Here is an 18,771-nt window from a genome sequence, read left to right as displayed (position 1 = left end):
TTAAAAAAAAAACATACATCTGAAAAATATATTAAAAAGAATCCATAAAAAAATATATAAATAAAAAATCTCCAAAAATTATATCTTTAAAAATATCTTTAAAAAAATATATATCTTCAAAAAAAAAAAAAAAAAAAAAAAAAATTTTAATCTTTAAAAATATACACTTTTAAAAAATATCTTTAAGAAATGTCTCAATAAAAAATATTTAAAAGTAAAATATACTAAACAAAAAAGATATCTTAAAAATTGTTTTAAAAATAATTATCTTTAAAAAGAAATACCTTAAATAAAATAATTATCTTAAAAACATACCTTAAATTAAAATAATGCTTTAAAAATACCTTAAATTAAAATAATTACCTTTTAAAAAAATACCTTAAATAAAAATAATTATCTTAAAAAAAAAAATACCTTAAATAAAACAATCTTTAAAAATAAAATGTTTGAAATACAAAACAAATATGTTTCATCATGTCATAGTTTGTATCCGAGTTTGGACATGTCACTGAAACACAAATGCTGTGCACGTAGTACTTAGACACTTCTTGTCAATCTCAACTATTATATCATTACTATTATACATTAAAATCAAAATTATTTTTTTGATCAAATATTCCAATTTTGAAACAACATTCATTTGAGTAAGACTTGGCCTTTGTGAGCACAAAATTTTCAAATAAAATGAAACAATGAACTCCATGCAACTCGGTGATGATTTAATTTTAAACATTTCATTTTCTGGAATAAATAATATTTAATCTATTTGTGTTTTAATAATTTTCTGATCAAGTTCATCAATGTTGCAAAGTATTTTATACATACCAATTTACTTTTGTCCCTGAGATAACGGTAGTCTTCCAGCATACTGCCAAGTTCTTGCCGAAGACTGCTAACTTCTTCTGTGTACTGGTCGCATTTGTGAGTCAGTTCACCCATTAAATCTTTCGTCTGACCCATCTAAATAAAAAACAAAAAAAAGGGAGGATGGGGAGGGAGAAAAAAAAAAAAAAGAAAAAAAAAATGATCAAAATTCTTTAACCTATATGATTTTTTTTTTCTCTCACATACCCGTCAATGGTTTTCTTGCAGTTAAACATTTGGCATTGCCTTGTTTTTGTTTTTGCCTTTGAAACAGCTTCAAAATATCACAACTAAACTCTCATAATTATCAACAGTTTTTGACTTAACAAAATCTACAGAGATTAGGCAAGAAGTGGTTTACTATGAAAACAAATTTTTCCATGAGATGAGCGTGTGCACTTACACACACATTGCAGGGTGTCATGATTAAAACCGGTTGAGATTTGAACCAGCAACGAAGCCATCTCTGATTCCATTAGCAAGGACCAAATCCATTTGGCCACTGTCCATTGCGAGAAATATTGTTGAAATTTAAAAATTCAGTGCTCAACAATAATTAATGAGTTTCTTAAAGAGGCTGACATAATTATTTACTATATTTAATATAATTAATAATAAATATTGGAAGGTGTGTGTGTGTGTATATAAAATAAAAATTACAATTAAATTTACCATGATCCAAGATGGTAAAACTTGAGTAAATTATAAATATTAAAGAATTAATATTTATAAAGTAATCTCAACCAGATGTAAAAGCTCGATAAAACCAAATAGGAGATAGAGCTTATAAGAGCAAATAGTTAAAAAAACACTTTGGAAAAAGAGTTAAAAACATATTAGTGGATAGTCCTTAATCTGCGGAGTTTCGAAGAAATACTTTCCTTCTCATCAGAGGGTAGGAATTAGCAAAATGCGGGATCGGATTTTGAATACAAAAGTATTTGATGAAACTGTAAGTAAGTCAAAGATCTTACTTGATAACAAAGAGTACAGCAGAGGGAATAGAATGTAGAAAAAGGTGATTTCACGTGATCCCGCATTTTGCTAATTCCTACCCTCTGATGAGAAGGAAAGTATTTCTTCGAAACTCCGTGGATTAAGGACTATCCACTTATTTAGTGTTTCCTTTTTTAAATTAAATGTTTTTGACTTTGAACATGTTTTATTAACTCATATATATATATATATATATATATATATATATATATATTACACACATACACACATGCATACATGGATACCTTCCAATTTATTCATGGTGCTTGGTTTGGTTGCTTTGTTGACCAAAATTGTTGTATTTGGCTTTGTAGGTCAATTTGATAAAAAAAATTTTATGCTCGAAAATTATTTATATCTTCAAATATTTACTCATGGTGTTTTGTCTGTTTTACGTCATATCAACCCCTTTTCAAGCTATTTAATCCAGTAATTTTGGTAAAAGTTTTATGCAGCAAGTTATTTATATCTTAAAATATTTAGTCATGGGCCTTGGTTTGGTTGTTTTGTAGAGAAAAATTGTTGTTTTTGGCTTTGAAAATTATGTTTTATACAATTCGCTTTTCATATGTTTTTGTGTTATTTATTTTGTTATTATATATTTTTGCGCTATCAGAGACAATTGCTTATATTTGATATCCCCAGAACGGCCGATAGAGGGCGTTTCTCATTCAAAGAACAGAGGTTGATAAGTCGTCTCAGCCGCCTCATGTTGTTGTCATCATGCAGAAGTGCCTTTTTTTTTTTTTTTTTTTTTTTTTTAAGTCTCACATCACCTCTTTCGATAACCTTTCCAAATGACTTTGCATTATCGCAACAGCTGCTTTCTCGCTAGCAGCGACCAGTGGGCTTCACTGGGATTTGGGTGGCAATAAGCCTCCCTAAATCATCGTTATCATTATTACTATTATTTAGTGAAACTGAATCAACAATTAAAATCAGAGAATAAGAAATAATTATAATTTAAAAAAGCAAATAGGTAATATACAAAAACAAAACAAAAAAATGCAAACAAGGTTCACATAAAACTAAACAGGAATAGACGTGTATTTTTTAAAAACGATTTTTTCAACTTTTAGGTGAAAGATTCAATTTTACATGGATTAAAAAAAAAAAAAAAAAAAAAAAAAGATTTTGATAAATCTGTCGAAAGAAAAAGCAACTAGCGCATATTCTCATAATGAAGAGTTATTTTTATAATTGGGCATAACACGGTAGCTTAACTTTCAAACACATCAGCAGAGCGCACCTGCATAGCTCAATTGAGGTATGGAAGCCCAAAATGGAAGCAATACCTCTACTTTTTTCCTAAACTGCTTACTTATATATTTGGGCAAAATATTAAGATATTTTGTATGAATATTTATGTTTTAAAAATATATTTGTTAACAGAAACATGAAACAAACAATGAATGTATACTTTATTTTCTGAAAAAGAAATGTCTATTAAAAATAAATAAATAAAAACATGTTGGGTTAATTATAAATTATTTTGTCTTAATTTTGTATTTAAAAAAATTTTTTTTTTAATGCCCTTGTGGGTTATCTGCCCTTGTCAAGTCCTGCTTCCATTCAAGTGTTGAAGCTATTTTTTCTCCCTTATAGTGAACGATGAACATTTGATTTTTGTGAATAATTGAAAAAAAAAATTTTTTTTTAAAAATCTACTCGATAAAATTATGTGATTTTTTTTTCAATATTTCATCTTCGTTACATGACTTGTACATATGTCATATAGAGTTTTCTCTATTTTCTTTATTTTTAATTGCTGCCATAAGTGCCAATTTGAATAAGCACCAAAACATTTTCTCGTATTCTGCTTTGGTCTTGATCTTTAATGATTAAAGACTTCTTAACAATCAGAATGTTTTACTATTTTATTTTAAAATTTATTTGGCCAAAGATTCGTCAAAAATTAGGTGCTTGTTAAGATAGAGTTGACATATTGATTTTTTAAATATGTCGTTTTAAGCAAAAACAATATTACATACTTAATTTTCATGTCTAAAATAGTAATGTATATAAAAAATTACGAAAATTCATTGAGTAAAACAACTGCTATTGTCTTTTTAGTAAAATAAAGTCCATCGCTTTAGACAACAAATATTACACGCTTTAAACAAATAATCTAAAACATTCGTTTTGGAGTTATGTCCCCTACGTGTGAACTCTACATTGTCTACAGTAAAAAAAATTTTTTTTAAATACAATTCTATCCAATTTTCTGTAAAACTTACTTTTACCTATAAATAACTTTCTACTTGATGGATTTTCGTAATTTTTGGATATATACTACTATTTTCAGCATGACAATTAAATATGTAATATTGTTTTTGCTTAAAGTGACAAATTAAAAAAAAAAAAACCCAAAAAACTTTGATCCGTTAACTATCTCAACAAGTACCAATAATTATATTTGACTTGAACATAAAATTAGATTTTTTTTTTTTTCTTTTCCATTGAAAAGGTGCTGCTCGCCTGATTAAAATCAAAGACTTTTCCAAAAATGTAATTTTTTTTTTTTAAGAGGGAGGAATTTGTCAGAAGAAAAAAAAAATCAGACCAAACTAGATAGCAGGAAACATTCAAGCAGCTATTTTCAACCATGATTTAGTAATAAATTCCGATCAAAAAACAAAGTTGCTAACGCTAAATGCATTAATATAAATTACTTGCTCATTGCAAACACAAAATTTTTTGGATTAAATTAATTATTTTCAAGAAAACCACATCATAAATAATAAATACAAACAATGAAAACAATATCAAAAATTGCAAAGCTTGAGGAATTGATAACACGGTAAACTTTCAGCATTTCATTATTCTGAATTCTAAAACGTAGTTCTTACTTTCAATCTAAACCTACATAAGATTAGTGTAATTGTGTGTTCATAGACCAGTTCTCGTTCGATCACTAAAATTAAGCCAATGTGCAGCCAAACCAGTAGCAGATGGGTGACCATTTATGAATGCTAGATGCTGCATGTCCATTTCCAATTACCAGGATATACCTGCAGCTGGGCACCGCTTGTGAATTTGATATTCCCTGTAAACTTCCTCCTTCAGAGAAGGTTTACATAGGCTACTGAGGACTTAAGCTAACGTATTATTGAAGTTAGAGCAAACTTGAATGCATAAAATTATAAAACAACATGTTTGCATTAGTTATTGGGACTATAAAGGCTGAACATAATTTAGAAATAGAATAATATTTTAAAACTGCTTCGTCTTTGTTTCGTTAAGTTCGCAAAGAATTAAACGTCTAAAATGGAAAATTTTCACCTCGACAGACAGCTAAGTACACATACTACTTAAAAGTTCCAATTATAAAAATTGTGACAATTACAAAGTGCTAGCAGGGAGACCTGACGTTGCTCGGGATTGAATGAGGATCATCAAATGTTTCACCCTCCCATATTTTATTCTCATCGAAATTTGTGAAATCGCTAATTTGTTTTATTCAAATCGATTAATTGCCAGCTCTCATCAGGGACCCGTTGCATTGCACTGGACGGAAGCTTCACATACCTCTCTACAGTGACTTAGTCCAAAATACATTGTCATCTACATTACACTGTAGTGAGCGTACGGTAGATTTTATAAAATTATTTTTATAAAATAACATGAATTAAAATTTAAAATTCAAAAGTAAAGTATCAAGGTTCAAATGTGCTCTAAACATTTCGAATGCATCCTTCTCTTATCAAAGAATCTACTGTTGATTATATATGCCGTCCCTGCAACTGTTATGGTTTTGTGAGTTATCAGCAACGAAAAACAAGACGTCTCCTTACTTCTTTTGACAAGATCCTATTTACTTGCCTCCCCATGAGGGCAGAGTTAGACAAGTTCGGTTTTTAATGTGGGGAAAATCCAGCTCCCCCAAAAGGAGCACTCTGAATAGGAACAAAAATAAAAATAGTCATGAAGGATCTCTCCTCCACTGACTGAGGACAGAAAAGATAAAGTGTAGCATCAGAACAGATACTACACTGATCTTGGTTCGTAAGCCTTCTTTTGACAAGAAATTACAATTAATTCTGCTGCTTATATAGGAGCTTGGGGCTTCTGAATATGGTAGTTAAGCCAGGGATCGATAGGATATGCAAGAGAAAATCTTATGTGCTTCTACAAGATTCACCATTATCATCAGGCAAGGCTGTAGTAATACCAGACTGGATAGCAGAAAAGTTTCACAACTCCTAACATTTGGATTTTTGGCTCCCCAAATATTAATCCATTAAAAATATTAATCCATTAAACAGTAAGTTAATAAGTTGTCCTCATAACATCAAAGAATCCCTAAAAGTTTTCATAATCTTTTTTTTGTTTTATTTTACTTCAGTCAAAGTTCTCAGAAATCAAGGGACCCTCTTCCTAGAGTTAACACTTAATCTTTATATGGTTGGTTGTTTTTGCTTTATGACATACCAACCATTTTCAGGTTATTTAATGGCGAATCCTGAAGAAATATTTTTAATAGAATACATTTTTTTTTTCAAGTCAGTTTTTATTTAACCCATAGTTGGGACCCTAACAGGTACTACCACTCCGGGTCATAGTGGACCTAGGAGCAATGGCAATTAAAGGATGGCTCCACACTCCCCAAAGCCCGCAAACTGGGGCATCACTATTGGATATAGTTTAAGGTCATATCCAGGACCTGATCTCTACATGAGATACATTGAATATTCCCTGTGCCTCTCAAGCTTTAAGTTAGTAAAGAAGTTGAAAATATAATTTTCCTCTCTTTCCAATTGACCATTTAAATATGGTATAGTATATCTTTCTCATGGTCTCTTGGTTTTACCAGATTCCAGGACAAGAATTCATCTAGTCTGGTGAAGTATCCAGTTTCATGAGTGCAGCTGGTCGAAAGAGCCATCTACGTACACATAGATGCCAGACATCAACCTGAAGATATGGCAAGCTTCTGTCCAAAAGTAGCAATCATCGTGTACAAAAGTACTGTGGTTAATATTAGAATTACTTGGTCATCTTTTGCATATGCATCACGACATGCGCATATATACCTCTAGGTATTCCCAAATGGTCACCGATATGGTACTGACCAGGCTTAACATCATTTCACTTTCGTCATCTAAGAAGAACTAGCGTGTCAATGTGATTATAATATGCGTATATAACTTTTTTTATTTGTTTTACATAAGCATGTATAGGTCGTTACACATTAATGAGTATGTTTCGGTCAGCCAGTTACAAGTAACTAGAGACCTCTTCAGGCGATGCTGCTTGTACAAAAGCAGAGTCTGTAATGTAAAATAAATAAAAAGTATATCTTGTCCTACTTTGGTATGAACCTCGTTAAAAATTCATTGGTTGCTTCACCTCTGGAAAATATTAACCTGGAATAATTATGACATATATATATATATATATATATATATATATATATATATATATATATATATTATACACACACACACACACACACACACACACACACCGTACTCTGGAGTAATTGCGCCAACTAAAAAAAAAAAAAAAAAAAGTGCTCTTTATATGCATGGTTGCCAAAAGAGCACTTTTAGCTAGTTGGCGCAATTACCCCGGAATTGGTGCAATTACCCCAAAGTACAGTATGTGTATGTATATATATATATATATATATATATATATATATATATATATATACATACACACACACACACACACACTATACTTTGGAAAATATTAACTTGGAATAATTATGACATATATATATATATATCTGGGCAGGAACTGCTAAAAACAGCCTATCCTGCCTTGGAATAATTATGACATATATATATATATATCAATGTATTCTAAGTGAAACCAATGAAAACATAAACAAGGAATTCAAATGCTAAAATTCAAGTTGATAAAAACAACAGTACGATAAAAGAATACATAATGAAGATTTGGGTTCTTCCAACTACTGTTCTAATCGCGAATATTAATTTCACAGTGTTTCGATCGAGGTAACCTTTGACCTTATTCATGTGTATCTTGTCAAACTTGAGAATCTTTCTGTCAAACTCAGGAATCTGCACAGAATTCCAAGCGAAACCCTTTATTTAATTCAGGGGCGATGAGGGGGGGGGGAGCATGCTCTCGTTCCGTCAGCCATAACTGGATAGAAGTCCTAAGTAATTTGCACTTGTATTTTCAGTAGCCCACACTGAGAATTGAACCTTCAACCTTCAGAAGAAGGGTCATTCTTACAACTGAATTTTTCAAAGTATTCTAACCACTTCTGTGCAGATTCCCAAATTCAACAGAAACGTTCCTGAGTACGACAAGATATACCTGAAGAAGGTCGGAGGTTACATCAACTTATATGTGAAACTGACACTCAAGATGAGAACAGTAGTCCGAAGAATACAAACAATATGGATAACAAATCCACATCTCAAAAATTCAGAAACATATTACGGTTCTGGTCTTTTATGTTATTTTCACAACATTTCAACTGATTTAACCGCCAACCTTTGTCAGGTGCGTCATCCGAGATGAGAACAGTAGTCTAAATAATATTAAATTATCAATCCAATCCTCATTCCCAAAATAAACAGGATTCTTATTGTGATTGTGTGTGATTATAAATGTGAAGTGTCACCTCTGAAACCGTACATCTTTGACGATAAGAAATATTTTGTTTGTACTTTTTATGGTGCTAGTTCAGCCCACCACATTCCATGAAAAAAATGAAAATTCAATGAAAATCTGTATAATGTATGTACATTGATCAAATAGTTTTATTTTTATACAGGAAATCATTCTAAGGTAAATTTGAATTTTTCCCATGCCCCCTCCCCATGTTAAGAATGGCTTTCTGAAATCATGCAAAAGTTTTAAATTATTTGGAGTTATTTCCCCTGTTATTTTATACTGTTTTTAAGATGGTGTCATGAGATTGTCATTCAGACATAAAATTTGATTTTTTTTATATTAAAATAAATCTATTCGATCAATCTATATGATTTTTGGTATATGATATTTTCTTTCTATGATAGGTATGTTTATCATACAGATTTTTTCTTTCTTTTTGGTTTTTCATGGGGTGGGGGATTCTGAATAAGCACAATATTTTTTAAACAATAGAAAAGCAATATTTGATGTATGAATCTAAAAAATATCTACAGAAAGAGTGAACTGCTGAAAAGATGCACAACACCAAAATTGATGGCAAATAGGGAAACTGCAATAACTTAGATTTGTCGAGGAGGGAGAGAAGGGCTGTATAAATCAAATTTTGGTGGGGCTGGGGAGGTGTTGTAGAGCAGCATGCAAACTAGGCAGGGCAGGAGGTAAAGACCATCACACACCTCATGGGCAACACAAATTTGGTGGGTGTGGGTGGGGGGTGTTATTAGAGAAAGAGAGTGAAAAAGAGAAAAGTGATGAGCTGTAGAGAGTTTTAAAAAATGAGATTTAGTAAAGTTTGCAGGTTTTTATCTTAACCATTTTTTTGCTCTAAAAATCTGACATTTCAAATAAGGGGGAAGAAAAAAAGAAACAAAAAAACGAGAAAATAGAAAAAAGGAAATGAGAAAAAAGAAAACGAGAAAAAAAAAAAAGAAACGAGAGAAACAATGGTGCTGAGTACATACAGCTAAGATTTATTTTATATTTATATTATATATATATATATATATTTAAATTAGGGAGTAGTCACCAACAATGTATTTTTTAACATTATTTTATTATTCCGTGTCTTGGTTTTTCATTGAGAATTATGTTTGGATCATTGTAATAATGTTTTTAAGTCATTGAAATCGTTTATGTACGTTTCAGACGGTCTGATGCGTCTTCGTCAGAAATTATTTTCAAATGTGTAAAAATGGCGATTTTCGTAGTTTTACACATTTGAAAATAATTTCTGACGAGGACGCATCAGACCGTCTGAAACGTACGTAAACGATTTCAATGATTTAAAAACATTATTACAATGATCCAAACATAATTATCAATGAAAAACCAAGACACGGAATAATAAAATAATGTTAAAAAATACACATTGTTGGTGACTACTCCCTAATTTAAATATACATCTTTCTTTCGTTGGAATTTATTAACCCATTTTATATATATATATATATATATATATATATAAACACATATATCCACAGAAACATGTTTCCCCATTACTGCTACTTATCAGCATAATAGAATTCAAACCCTTGATCACACGGACTGTGCGTGAGTGTTCCAGTAAACCACACGATCCTGTCTGAAATTATGCAATAATTTATCGCTTAGAAATTTATGCCGTTATTTTTGTTTACGATAAATGGCTTTGCGTATGCAAAAATGTAAGGGAGGAAACTCACATGCACTGGAAGTAAAAGTACTAAAAGCTGTTTATTGCTAACAACGAAAAATGATATATATATATATATATATATATATAAACAAGAAAACTTATGAAAATAAATTACAATATAATAATAATCCATCAAATATTCAAACAGGGAATTACAATAAAGAATAAACATTCATTAAATGATCAACCAATTATGAGGTCGAAAAGGAAGAATCTTCAATCCAAAGTGTGAATGGATTAAAATGAGAGCCAAAAGCGTCAAATCTATATAAATAAAACAGTAGATGTGTGTCTGTGAATAAATATTTAACTGATAAACTCTTAAACTACTGGTCACATAACACTAAAATTAAAAGGAAACAGCAATCATACACCAAGGATGGTTCATAACGAGTAAAATCTTTGTTTGGATGGATGAATAACATTGACAGAAACATGTCAGCAATGTTTTCTTTTCTTTTTTTACCTTATCGTTTTTCATAATTTTTGGATATATTCATTACTATAACATGACAATTAAGTAAAGACCATTAGTTTTCCTTGAAATTCAATATTAAAAATTTCAAATTTTGCTATTATAGTGTAGTTGTACCTAAATTCCTTTAGGAATGAGTCAACATTTTTTTTTTTTTTTTCAAATCAGTGGACATTAACACTTAAAAACTGATCTCTTCAACGAAATCAGGTCCAGTTTACCATCAGAGAAACAATAGATTAAATCCGGAGTTAGTGTTTTTCAATTTGAAAAAAAAATGTTGACTTATTTCACGATATTAAAAATTGTGTTAAAAAATGTCTTAACTAGACATAAGTGAAAAAGAGATCCAGACAACTGCACTTAAGGAAACAACGAGGATACTAAAAAGAGCTCTCAGTTAGTTTCAATAAAAAAACAGGGCAATGTTGGCAGCTGGTTTGGCTGTCCCATACCCAATGTTACAATCTTCAAAGGAAGAAAATTAAAAGAACCCCCCCCCCCCAAAAAACACTTGAATTCCTACTAGACATTATCCTCGAGCGTCTAAGCTCTCTCTGTACAGGGGTTTGTCAGAACAACCTGGCATGAGGATACTTTTCCATAGAAGTAAACCCTGACCAAATATTCAAAATCACATAGTATTCGCTGCCCAAATAAGATCTCACTATGGCTAACTCACATCAGCTTTTATGAGGAATGGTGCACCTTCTCCAAGTGATATTACCTTAAGTAATTGCACGGAGCTGGATACTCCACCAGACTAGATTAATTCTTGTCCTGGAATCCAGAAGACCAAAACGAAAGATATACTACAACGTATTAAAATGGTTAATTGGGGAGAGGAAAATTATGTTCTCAATTTCTTTATTAACTCAGTGTTTGAGAAATAAAGAACTTTAATGGAACATCTGAATATCTATGTATCTCGTATAGAGTTCAAGTGTTAGCCCCAGGTTGTGGGGCCCCTTGATTTCTGAGAACTTCGATTGAAGTAAAATAGAACAAATAAACTCTCTTTATACAATAGATGACATATTGAGTCGACAGAACAAAAATGGATGAGTAAAGAAGGTAAGAAGTCAGAAGAAAAGGTAATTACAGTCAACTAACGTACTTCCTAACTTCCGGCATAGTGCTACCGGAAGCAGTGACAAGGCAAATTAGTTCCTTCATTTTTTACTCTCATGCATATATTTCCCGTTTGTTTGCACTCTTTTTTTTATTTTTTTTAATACAGTTTTCCGATCGTTCTGGTATTTTTTTTTTTTTTTAAATAATCGTTTAAAAGTTTTTTGGTCTTATTTTAATTAAGAATTATTGAAATTAGTTATATATTTTTTTGGGTTTGTATTACTGTACACATAGATTCGAAAAAGTTGTCAAAAAACAAATATAGAACAAATAAATGTTATCAAAGGCAAGATAAGTTACTTTTCTACCTAACTGGATATATTTTTTGTGTTTTTATTCAGTGTAACATGTTTATTCAGCTCGAAAAACATGCAATGTTTACCGATGTATTGGAAAATTCAAAATGGCAGCCGACTGTCTCTCGGAGAGTGTACGTTTGGGAAAAGGTATTATAAATAATAAACTAGACAAAATACTGTTAGAAATTCGCTCAATATATGTTACCGTGACATAAGTTGACATGTATTCGGTTGTTTTCTAACAGTATTTTGTCTAGTTTATTATTTATAATACCTTTTCCCAAACGTACCCTCTCCGAGAGACAGTCGGCTGCCATTTTGAATTTTCCAATACATCGGTAAACATTGCATGTTTTTCGAGCTGAATAAACATGTTACACTGAATAAAAACACGTGAATTATATCCAGTTAGGTAGAAAAGTAACTTATCTTGCCTTTGATAACATTTATTTGTTCTATATTTGTTTTTTGACAACTTTTTCGAATCTATGTGCACAGTAATACAAACCCATTTTTTTTTAATGAATTATTGAAAACATCTTCTAAAATCTTTAAAAAATATTTTGAGAGTATTATGTATGGGATACATTTTTTTAAAAAAACGTTTGAAATTTTATTTTGATTTCAATAATCTTATATTTATACTTTCATAAACATATAATTATTATATAAGTTCAAATAAAAAAATTAAAAAATTTTTATTTTTATAATTTCATAAACATATTTCTTATAAAATTTCAAATAAAATAAAAACTTCTGTTTTTTTTTTAATTTTGTTATTAAAAGTGCAAATAAAGACTTATTTTTATTTGTATAATTTTAATTTTTATTGTATACTTTTCAATAATGTCTTTCTTCTATTTTATTTCAATAAATCACTTCAGAATAGAAATAATGAAAAAAAAATAAAAGTGAAGGTACTGATTTGCCTTGTCACTGCTTCCAATAGTGCTACACCGGAAGTATGTCAGTTGACTATTACCGAAAAAGCAAGAGAAATAATTAGTGAATTATCAGAGTGAAGGGTTGAGGAGAGAACGGTGAAAGAGAAGGGCATAGCATTGGCAGGAGGGGAAAGGGGGGTTTAATACAAGAGGCGTGGTGTGACGAAATGGCTGTGGTAGCAACAGCAGCAACAGTGGCTGAAGTTTGAAAATGTGAGATAGAGAGAGAGAAAGAGAGAGTCCATGCACAGTTTTTTTTTTCTGTTGTAGTGTACCTGAGGTGGTGATTGGTCAAGGTTTAACCCACTGCCCGGAGATAAAGTGACCGCAGCAGCCTGCCGCTGCCCGGGCTCTCTTGCAACAGCGGAGCAGCGGGAAGGAGAAGTAGAAGTAGAAGAAGCAGGAGCGGTGGTACTTTCAATAGCAGTAGAAGCACTACCACCGCTACTGCTGTCATCGGTTGGCAGTAGCAGCGCCGTCGGGTCGATGACGCTCACCTCCTGTTTGGCTTGCTCAGCCTCTTTCTGGGCATCAGTCATGTTGGACTTCCAAAGACTTTCCTTGTCTTCCAGCTTGTCTTTTAATGCTTCCAACTCTCGGTAAGATTCTTGCAGTTTGTTGTAATCAGAGGACAGCTGCAAATTTTCTTTCCTTGATCTGGAGAATAAAAAAAATTACGTAAAATATATATATATATATATATATATATATATATATATATATATAAATGTATGTATGTATATGTTCTACCAATACCTTTTCAAAAATGTTCAATACATATGTAGGGCTTTTTATAAGTATGATGTGTGTGTGTGTGTGTGTATATATATATATATATATATATATATATATATATATATATATCCTACTAGACTATCCGTGACCTGTTGGGTCAGTATGTTATATTAGCTATGGAATTAATGTATGAGCGTGACACTTGTGACATAAAGAAAATAGTTTTTTGTGACATAACAGAAACATTTCTATGAAAGTATATTAAAATGAAAAAATATAGATAGATTTCTATGAGTCGTTCTGTTTATAATTGTTTTTTTTTTGTTTTTTTTTTTAAAAATAAACAAACTTACAGCCATTGAATTATAAGTGGTTTTCCATACTTATAGATAAATGTGCACTGAACAGATACCATAATACTTAAAGTTAAATTCAAATGTTGATATATCTTAATTTAAATGCAAAAAAAAAACAAAAAAAACAATGCATTATATTGTCGCGTTGATTATTTATTTGTAACGCACATTTAAAAAAAACATATTTTCGGGGCTATTTATTTATGTTGGTAGTGTAGAAGAAAATGAATGAATGTTTTTTAAGAAAAGTGTATTAAAAAATTGAGAATAAATGTAAAAAAAAAAAAAAAAAAAAAAATGAAGGCAGTGGGTAAATCGCCATTGTAAAATGCTCTTATGGTTGTCAATGGGTTAAAGTAGATTTATTTGTAAGAAAATTGTGTTAAAATAACTTAAATTAAATATGGAAATAAACGATGTATAAAAAAAAAATGCAGACAGTATTAACAATTGTTTATTTGGATAATTTAAAGGTGAATAAAAAGCATATGGGATGCTGAAAACGTACACAGTAAAACAATACGTTTTATTGTCGCGTTGATTATTTGTTTATGCATGACGTCGTAAACCGGATGTTGGGTTACAACACCTGTTACAAGGTCATTTGAGTTTTATAATTATATAGATTATAGAAGAGTCATTTTGTGTGTGTGAGAATTCCTTCCTCATAGGTTTTAAAATGGCTGAGCCTATCTTTTGCAAATTTAACACAAAGGTAATTTATTTATATGTCTGGCAGTGTTCTTAGATATGTTTTGTACAGAAATTAATCTAATAAGTATCGAAAATTGAAAAAAAAAAAAAATCTGATCTTAAAAATAGCCTTTCTAGCTTATAGATAAAAAAGAATAATTTTTAAAGGAGAATATTTTACATTACACAAACCAAGAGGGTTGATAAAATCTTAGCAAATCATTTCTCAAAAAAAAAAAAAAAAAACAAACAGATTTATTATAATCTCGAGGTATGGCTTAATAGTAGAGCATTCAACTACAGATCGAATGATCCCCTATTCAAACCCGGGTGTACCTCACCATTTTATTTTTTTCTTATTAAGGAGTTCAATTTACGATAAAAGAAGAAGTACCATTATAAAATTGCTGCAAATCATTTCTTCGCTTGCATATTTTAAAATTAAACATTAATCAGAAATGACTTTTCCAGGGCATTCATTGTCAAACCCAAATATCAGCTGATATGATATTGTAAAAAAACACAGACGAAATTTGACGAATGATATTTTTTTTTTTTGCGTATTAGTCCATTGGGCAAATTATTCCTTATAATATATAATAATCAATAGAGAATTGATTCTATAATAATACATATGCAATTTGCCAGCTAGTATATATATATATATATTAGTCATCCACATACAGTACTGTTTTGCTGTATCACAGCTCATCAGGCAACTATTTAAAGTCAGGATCGAAACCCGACCGTCCAAACGACAGTCAAGGCTCCTCACCATTATGCTATTCGGCTGCTGTGCGGGTAGTGAATTAACAATGTTTTTGACATCGTCCAAATGCCTAAATTCGATTTGTTTACACAAAGAACATCGCTTAATATTCTTATGGCAAATTATATATCACTTCCCAATATGCTCAACCCAAGATAGGGAACTTTTGAGTTAAATCACAGATTAGAGAATCATGAATTATTGCCCTATTAAGTATTACAGCGAGATATTTTCAATATGATCCTAGCCAAAAAGGTAAAGCTCAATATAATAAATATAGAGCAAAATATATGTTTATTCATAACTGATCATTTTGCTAACTGCATTTCATTTCCTCTGACGATATTAGCCATTATTGATCATCCATTAAGGAAATAAATATAATTCTTTTCCATATATTCCTTGTTTCAAACAATAAATTCTTAACTTGAATATATTTTTATGTATATTTTAAATCAACAGAATTTACAAAAATAAAAACCTTATATCGTTTGGATTTAAAATACATATAAGTAAAAAGAAAAGAGTCAATTTCTATGCATCTCATGCAATATCGCTCTCACACGATTAGATGCGACATGAAAGAATGTTGGTTACTTACAGCTTCATCTCAGCTTCTATAGCTTGTATCCTCTTCCTCAGATTTGTACATTCTTCTTTTAATGAATTTAATTCACCTAAAAAGAAAAAAAAGATAAAATAAAAGATTCACAATCTATCATCATCACCATCATTTTTTTTATTTCCATTTTACATGCTAGCATGTGTTGGACAACTTTTAGAAATTGACTTCCAAACTAAACTACCTCTGTCACAGGTCTTTATTTATCCTTCCTTCTCTGAAGTCCATCCTTATTACTTCCTCCCATGTTTTCCTTGGTTTCCTCCTATAACCGAACCGTGTTAACCCAACTGTTCTACACCTATTAATCCAAGTACCCCTCATTAATCCTTTTAATGTGACCAAACCAACAAAGTTTTCTGTAATGCACAAATCTCCCTATTTAATCTTTCTCTGAGCTTATTAGATCAAAGACCAAGGCTTTACATTGCAGGTAAAACAGTTACATTTGAGAGTGATTTTTCTAAGTGACAACTAGAAATAATAAAATGCTTATCTTTTGGCGATTGTGTTGTTTTTGTTTTTTACACCGACAATCTTCCAAAGCTCATTGCCGAGCGACAAATATCTTTTCAACTTTTTTTTTTGTTGTTTAAATGAAATGAACAAAGTCTAATTATTAAAAAAAATAAATAAAAGGTTTAATAAAACAATATACTTCTTTAAACAAAAGCCGTTAATAAAAAAGCATCTGAAGAAATTTGAATGTTTATACCTTCACATCTCAACATAAAATTCACATCTCAGCATAAAATTCAGTGCATATTTAGAATGACACTTATTTGAAAAAATACAGAAAAATCTTTATAATGTACGTACTTGTCACAAAACGAAAATGTCATATTCCAAAAATCATATGGATTTGGCTAGTTAAACGAAAATATTTTATTGTTAAAGGTCAACTAAAGATTAAAAAATACAAAAAAAACTCTTTATAATGTATGTACTTCCGAATGAAGATGTCATATTCCAAAAATCACATAGGTTTGGCTCGTAAACGAAAATATTTACTTGTCAAAGGTCAACTAAAGATAAATTTGTCCGTAGAGCCTTGAAGCCTATCTTCAAGATCCACATTACACATACATTGTATCATTTCTCTCTACACAACACGTCAACCCTCATTGGTCAGGCTTCACTTCCATACATTGTCACTATTATGTGTAGTGATATTGTGGGTCCCAGGCAAAGTCAAATAACCCTAACCTGGTAAATTCTCATGAGTCATTTATCACTGGTAATAGAAACGGGCAGAACTTTAATTCTCAGGCATCAAGTTGAAAAACCCTTAAGCTGGTAAAACACCGGGGGGGGGGGGTACACAGTTCAACTTGTGGTGTGATTGATGATTTATTGAAAGATAAATTCTTGCAGTTGAACTAACATTTCTCTGATATTCGCAAAGTCATTTCGGTAAAGAAATGGAAAGAGAAATATTAATTTGTGAAAAGAAAAACCAACGCTCCATATGAAAGAGGAAGTGTAGGAGGGGAATAGAGTGATTTTGAAAGAAAAAAAAAGATAACATGATTATTGGAAGAAGAAAAAAGATAACATGATTATTGGAAGAAGAAAAAAGATAACATGATTATTGGAAGAAGAAAAAAGATAACATGATTATTGGAAGAAGAAAAAAGATAACGTGATTATTGGAAGAAAGAAAGGTAATGGTAGAAAAATTATTGAGATGGATATAGTCATTACAGAGAGAGAATAGAAAGAGGAAAGAGACAGATGTGGGGGGGGGCATGATTAGTCAATAAAAACAGGGGTTCTGAGACAAGGAAGTGGCTTCTCTGCATTTTCTAACAAATCCACACTGGTTTCAGTTACAAATTACATGGACTTTGGAATTACTATCGCCAAGCAAACTTCACCCAGAAAACTTGGAAAACAAAACTAAGCCGATCAAGGAACCTTTTTTCTTAAATCAGAACAATAACTATCCATTTTCTTTTTATACAAGCTATATATATATATATATATATATATATATATATATATATATATTACAATATTTGAGGTTTGGCTGTGGGATAGCTTCTATGTAATGTGGTACAATGAAGTTTGTAGATATCTCCACTCGACCATTTGTGAAAATTTGGTATCAGGTGTAGCAACAAGTCCTAGGAACATAGAACTGTTGGAAATCCACTGTGACTATGCAATTTCTACAACTACTTACCTAATAAAAAAAACAAAAATGAAGATGTTGATACGTGACAAGAAAGAGGAAGAAGTCCTACTGAAGTCAATGTCCTTAATGAAGCTGGCTTAAACAGAGTTGAGAAGAAGATGATGAAATACCAAGGTCTTATGTACAACATGAAAAGAAACTGGAATTTTAGGAAGATCTCCATCATTCCAGTAATTATGAAATCAACCAGGCTCAAAAAAAAAATTTTCAAAACCTATCAGGTGAATATACCCAATGGAGCAAGTGCAAGAGAGATACAAACTTTATTTATTTATTTATTTTTTTACAAGGGTGTCATCACTTATCAAGGCTCAAAGGCTACTCGAGGATACAGGTTAATGAACGTCAGGTTGGTGAAACAACGTCGTATAGTGGAAAT

General features: G+C 30.8%; 1 protein-coding gene across 50 annotated transcripts in view; it reads right to left on the bottom strand.

The window, feature by feature from the left end:
* Window positions 1-18,771, bottom strand: part of LOC145249698 (uncharacterized) — a 369,665-nt gene that overhangs the window by 946 nt on the left and 349,948 nt on the right. For 26 of the 50 annotated variants that reach the window (XM_080111534.1, XM_080111542.1, XM_080111553.1 and 23 more), the window contains 3 exons: window positions 16,175-16,250; window positions 13,518-13,677; window positions 826-960 (listed from right to left, as the gene is read on the bottom strand). In XM_080111534.1, coding sequence (XP_079967660.1) covers window positions 826-960; window positions 13,518-13,677; window positions 16,175-16,250 — 371 coding nt within the window. Of the gene's footprint in view, window positions 1-825; window positions 961-13,295; window positions 13,678-16,174; window positions 16,251-18,771 lie in introns of all 50 variants that reach the window. The other 24 variants (XM_080111510.1, XM_080111516.1, XM_080111526.1 and 21 more) reach the window with 1 other exon arrangement.

The sequence above is a fragment of the Euprymna scolopes genome, chromosome 28 (assembly GCF_053919585.1).
Source record: "Euprymna scolopes isolate OS-2025 chromosome 28, ASM5391958v1, whole genome shotgun sequence".
NCBI lineage: Eukaryota > Metazoa > Mollusca > Cephalopoda > Sepiida > Sepiolidae > Euprymna > Euprymna scolopes.
Note: the sequence above shows the minus strand (reverse complement) of the source record. Positions and strands in the feature narration are given on the sequence as shown.